The following is a 4,451-nucleotide window of genomic DNA, read 5'->3' as shown; positions in this document are numbered from 1 at the left end:
TTTTTCCATCATCTCTCTTTGTTTTCTTTATCTAGAAACCAGTCTTTTCAAGGCCACATTATGTCGAGACTAGAATTGAGCTGGTATGGCCACTAGACGAATCCAAAGTCCAAACCTGAGGGACCCCTTCTATGCCTCTCTAGATCGATGTAAGCTGGTGAATTGCATGGAAGCAAGACAGAAGAAGTCCTAACCCACATCAATCCGTGCATGCATTGAGCAGAGTTCTCTCTCTCTCGTTTGAAATAGGCCTTCATTGATTTATCAAAAAAAAGGGAAAATTGTCTAACAATCACCATGAGTTTTCAACATTTCTCTTAAACTTACCACAAATTTTCAAAATGTATAAAACTCACCATGTGACTAACCTGACTGTAAACAAACTAATGGATAATATTACCATTTTAACCTTTATAGAAAAATATAAAATATATACAAAATAAATTAACGGGTACTAATATATTACCATTTTAATATTTAGATATGAAAAAGGAAAAAGTTCAAAAAATATTTTCAAATATAAAATACATAAAACATAGAAATTACAAAAAAAATAAAAAATAATAGAAATTGCAAACAAAATAAAAAATTATTTTCGAGTTATAGAAACTATAGAAATTGAAAAACAAAATCAGAAAATAAAAATTGTTGAAAAAACACTAAAAGTTTTAGAAAAACACAGAAATTGCAAATAAATAACAAAAAATATAGGACAATTTATAGATTGTAGAAAATAAAAAAATATAAAAAAAACAAATTATAAAAAAACACTAAAAATACAAAAAAAATGAAAATAAAACAAATCATTTTTTCTCTAACTCACTATTCAAGGATAATTTGGTCATGAAAAATGTTATTTATGTTGACATGGACACCTCTATTGAGAAGCATTAACGGTGCACTAATGGAAAGTGAGTTTTAAAAAATAAATATTTTTAGACATTTTAAAAAATTGTCGTGAGATTAAGAGAATGTTGAAAACTCATGGTAATTTTTTTAGACAATTTCCCGAAAAAAAAAAAGGCCTGCACCATATGAAAACTGGAAAGAAGAGATTTATTAACAATAAAACCCGGCTGTTGTTAGCCAAGCCGTGTGTATCTATCTTCTTAACCATGCACTCAACTCTTACGTATGTACCCCCTATCTTCTATAGTTCTACTCGTAATACTGGACCTATCACGGCATACCACATCATCCGCTTTTTTTCACGTGGTTGCTGACATGGCATACCATAATTGATCCACTGTCGCTAAGAAACCGGCCTAGAGCTGTAGGAGTGTCATGTGGTGCATTTGCCTACATCATCTTTTTTATTTTTTATTTTTTATTTCTCTATTATTTGTATTTGTGTGTGAAAACTTGGAGCTAGACCGAATAATGGTTTTAATTTCTTGTTTGAAAAATAATGGGTTGCGGCTAGCAGCTAGCAAGGTACCGTGCACCAAAATCATCCTAGATCCGTAACCATCCCAAAGAGGAGAGTTAGACTTTCATTAGAGTGGAACACGTGGCAAAATAATTCACCTCGCTAATCAGACAAATTATCTACATGGTCATAAGATCAGTAGAGTCACTTGGCTGTCTAAAATATCCATTATAATCTCTAGCTACATACGTGGGAGCAACGCTACATTGCCACCTGCCAGGCATATATATGCACAACTTTTATCTACTGTAGGCCCAAGTTATAGACTGAGATATCTATAGACTATAGAGGTGTCTACCAGAGATTGAGTGAAAACTAAGATCACCAACTTGTGGATTGGTATCTTTGGACTTTGAAAGTAATGATTAATGGGTCCTTGCTTATAAATAATACAAACCAAACTCTTACAGAGCGTAGGGTTTGTTTTGCAGAAAAATGAGCACGGAGCACAGAGACTGCAATTTGATCTATCGTGTCAACACCATTCACCACATTACTGAAGTTATCGTGTGGGTGGCAAGCTCCGCTTCTGAGGGAGATTATTCCTTCTTAAATTCAATCAACCAGGCGAAAATAGTGAAACCCCTGTGTCTGATGTCACAGATCACAAAGATCATGTGGCCCAAGTTGAAATCTTCTCTTAAGAGAGGTGAGTCTACTGAATTTGATTCGTTCTCATGGGCATTTTGCACATATATGGAGATTTGTTGTTTTTGGCTTCTTAATATGGATTTCTTTGGGTTTTGGGACGGTTTATATTTTTGTAGCTGATTCATAGTAGGCATTGTCAAACATGCAAGGTCCTAAATTTGAGATTATCTACATGGGTTTTTGGTCTGGAGAGAGATAAAGAGAAAGCTCCCGAAAGCCTCTAGATTAATAAGCTCTGTTTCTGATTTTGATCCACTAGATTCACAGGGTTTTGAAGTCTTGGATGATGGGAAATAGAGGACAAGTGCAGAGAGATAAAGCCCTCGAGGTCGAGGTTTGTAAGGTTTCCGTTTCTGATTTGTCTCCTTCTCTCTTTGTTTTTCCTTGTGATTTTCTTAGGCGGATCTTCAATCAAACAAGTTGGTCGCGTGCGAAACAAGTTAAGCGTAAATGAGGAATACATGGAAGCCTTCAGGACCAAGTCTTTTATAGACATATGCAGCAAAGTTAAAGATCAACTTCAATCCACAAACCAAGATAGAGCCTCCCCCTTGTCTCCTTCACGTTCCTACTCACGTCTCTCCGATTTCTTGCTCGAACCTCCGCAAGAACTCGTAGCCGAGATGATCGACAACTCTGAACTCCACTTCCTTCTCATCGATTACTTCGACGGCAGCTTTGAAGCATGCAAGATATGCGAGTTCCTTCTGCAGAGAATCAATCAAACACGCATCAACTATTGTATCATTCAAAGGATCATCAGCCTGACCGAAACGCTACCAGCTGACTATAGCAGTTACACTGATGATCAGTGTCGAATTAAGTTCCGTGAACTCGACTCATTTGCGAAGCTCGACAACCCGCTCTCTCGCTCAAGCCCGGTGCAATTCCGTCTGATTCATGACCGATATAGGCTGTTGCTCAAGCGGCTAAGGTCAAAGCGTAGAAAGATAGTAAGAAGAGAAAAGCTGATGGGCTTAAGCGAGAAGGCTGCTAGATTAAGCCTCGTTATCGCTTGTGCTGCACTTGGCTTTGGAGCCATAGTCCTTGCTGTGCACACATTGATCGGCATAGCGGCAATACCAGCTGCTGGGATGTTGGCTTTCATGAAGAAGTTAAAGTGTGACTGGCTTGGGCTGAAGAGAAGCAAGCTCGCAAGGCTGGATGCACAGCTTGATGCAGCAGCGAGGGGGATATTTATTCTAAATGGGGACATGGACACAATCAGCCGGCTTGTGAAGAGGTTGAATGACGAGATAGAGCATGGAAAGGCGATAGCTAAAATGTGTGCGCAGAGCCGGAATAGGCAGATATTGGAGGTGGTTGTAAATGACTTTGAAACCCACGAGTCTTGTTTCCGGGAGCAGCTAGAGGAACTCGAGGAGCATGTCTACTTGAGCTTCCTCACTATCAACAGAGCTAGGAGGCTGGTCATAGAAGAAATAGCTCCAGGGTATAATGATTGAGGCGGTGAACCATTAATAAATCTCGTACGACAGATGGGATGTTTTATAGAGGCATTTCTTTCCTTTTTTCTTGTTATTATATTCCTTTTTAATTACCTGAACACTTGATGCTGATGGAGTATCTATCTCGTTCAATCATTCAATTGAAGAGCTGTGGCAATGGAGAGTTTGAACGCTCCGTGAAAATGAATCCACTCATAAAATTTTTACCTCTCTTCCAATTCATCAAACTTAATCGTCAAATTTTCATTTCTACCAGCATCCGTGAGAAAGTGAACGACAGATGGGAAATCTGGGCTGGTTTCATACTTCCCAGCAGGTCAGCTTAGTGAATCGAATTTGCAACCACCAAGGGTGGGGACTGATGTCGAACATGTTATAAACCAGATCACGAGCCATATATATACAGAATGCCAACCTCATGGCCCATACTGTAAAGAACCATTTGTGCGGGTCCTGGTCAATTCTCTGAGTGACAACCCTGCCTTTGACTCTCAGACCAAAGAGATATCGAGTATGTGTGGGTTCATATAGCAGCGTTATTCCTCTTCTTACTGCGATCTTCGCATCAACTGTATTCGAAAATCGGATTTTGAATTCAAAATTCTATATAATCAAATCAATTCGGATAATTCGAATATTTAATCGGACAAATTTGGATATTGTATTTATTATTTATATCGAATAGCTAATGGGTTTCAAAATTAGATATAACCTGATTTGATTCAATAAATATCCAAATTGGATCGATTATTTAATTCTTATATATAATATATAAAATTTTTAAATGTTTTATAATATATATATATATATTAATTAAATTATATAAATAATTTATATAACTAAAATATTTATTAATTACCTAAAATAATTAATTAGTTGAATTCGAACTGAATCAAATATTA

The 4,451-nt window shown here is 37.0% G+C and overlaps 1 protein-coding gene across 1 annotated transcript; it reads left to right on the top strand.

The window, feature by feature from the left end:
• The first annotated feature begins 1,823 nt into the window (after nucleotides 1-1,823).
• LOC104603252 (UPF0496 protein At1g20180-like) lies at nucleotides 1,824-4,224 on the top strand. Its single transcript, XM_019197485.2, has 2 exons — nucleotides 1,824-2,078; nucleotides 2,480-4,224. The coding sequence occupies exons 1-2, from the start codon at nucleotides 1,865-1,867 to the stop codon at nucleotides 3,544-3,546; spliced, it is 1,281 nt and encodes a 426-aa protein (XP_019053030.2). The 5' UTR covers nucleotides 1,824-1,864; the 3' UTR covers nucleotides 3,547-4,224.
• Nucleotides 4,225-4,451: the final 227 nt, after the last annotated feature.

The sequence above is a fragment of the Nelumbo nucifera genome, chromosome 3, assembly GCF_055504915.1.
Source record: "Nelumbo nucifera cultivar China Antique chromosome 3, China Antique-T2T, whole genome shotgun sequence".
In the NCBI taxonomy this organism is placed as follows: domain Eukaryota; kingdom Viridiplantae; phylum Streptophyta; class Magnoliopsida; order Proteales; family Nelumbonaceae; genus Nelumbo; species Nelumbo nucifera.
This window is presented reverse-complemented; position numbering and strand designations above follow the sequence as displayed.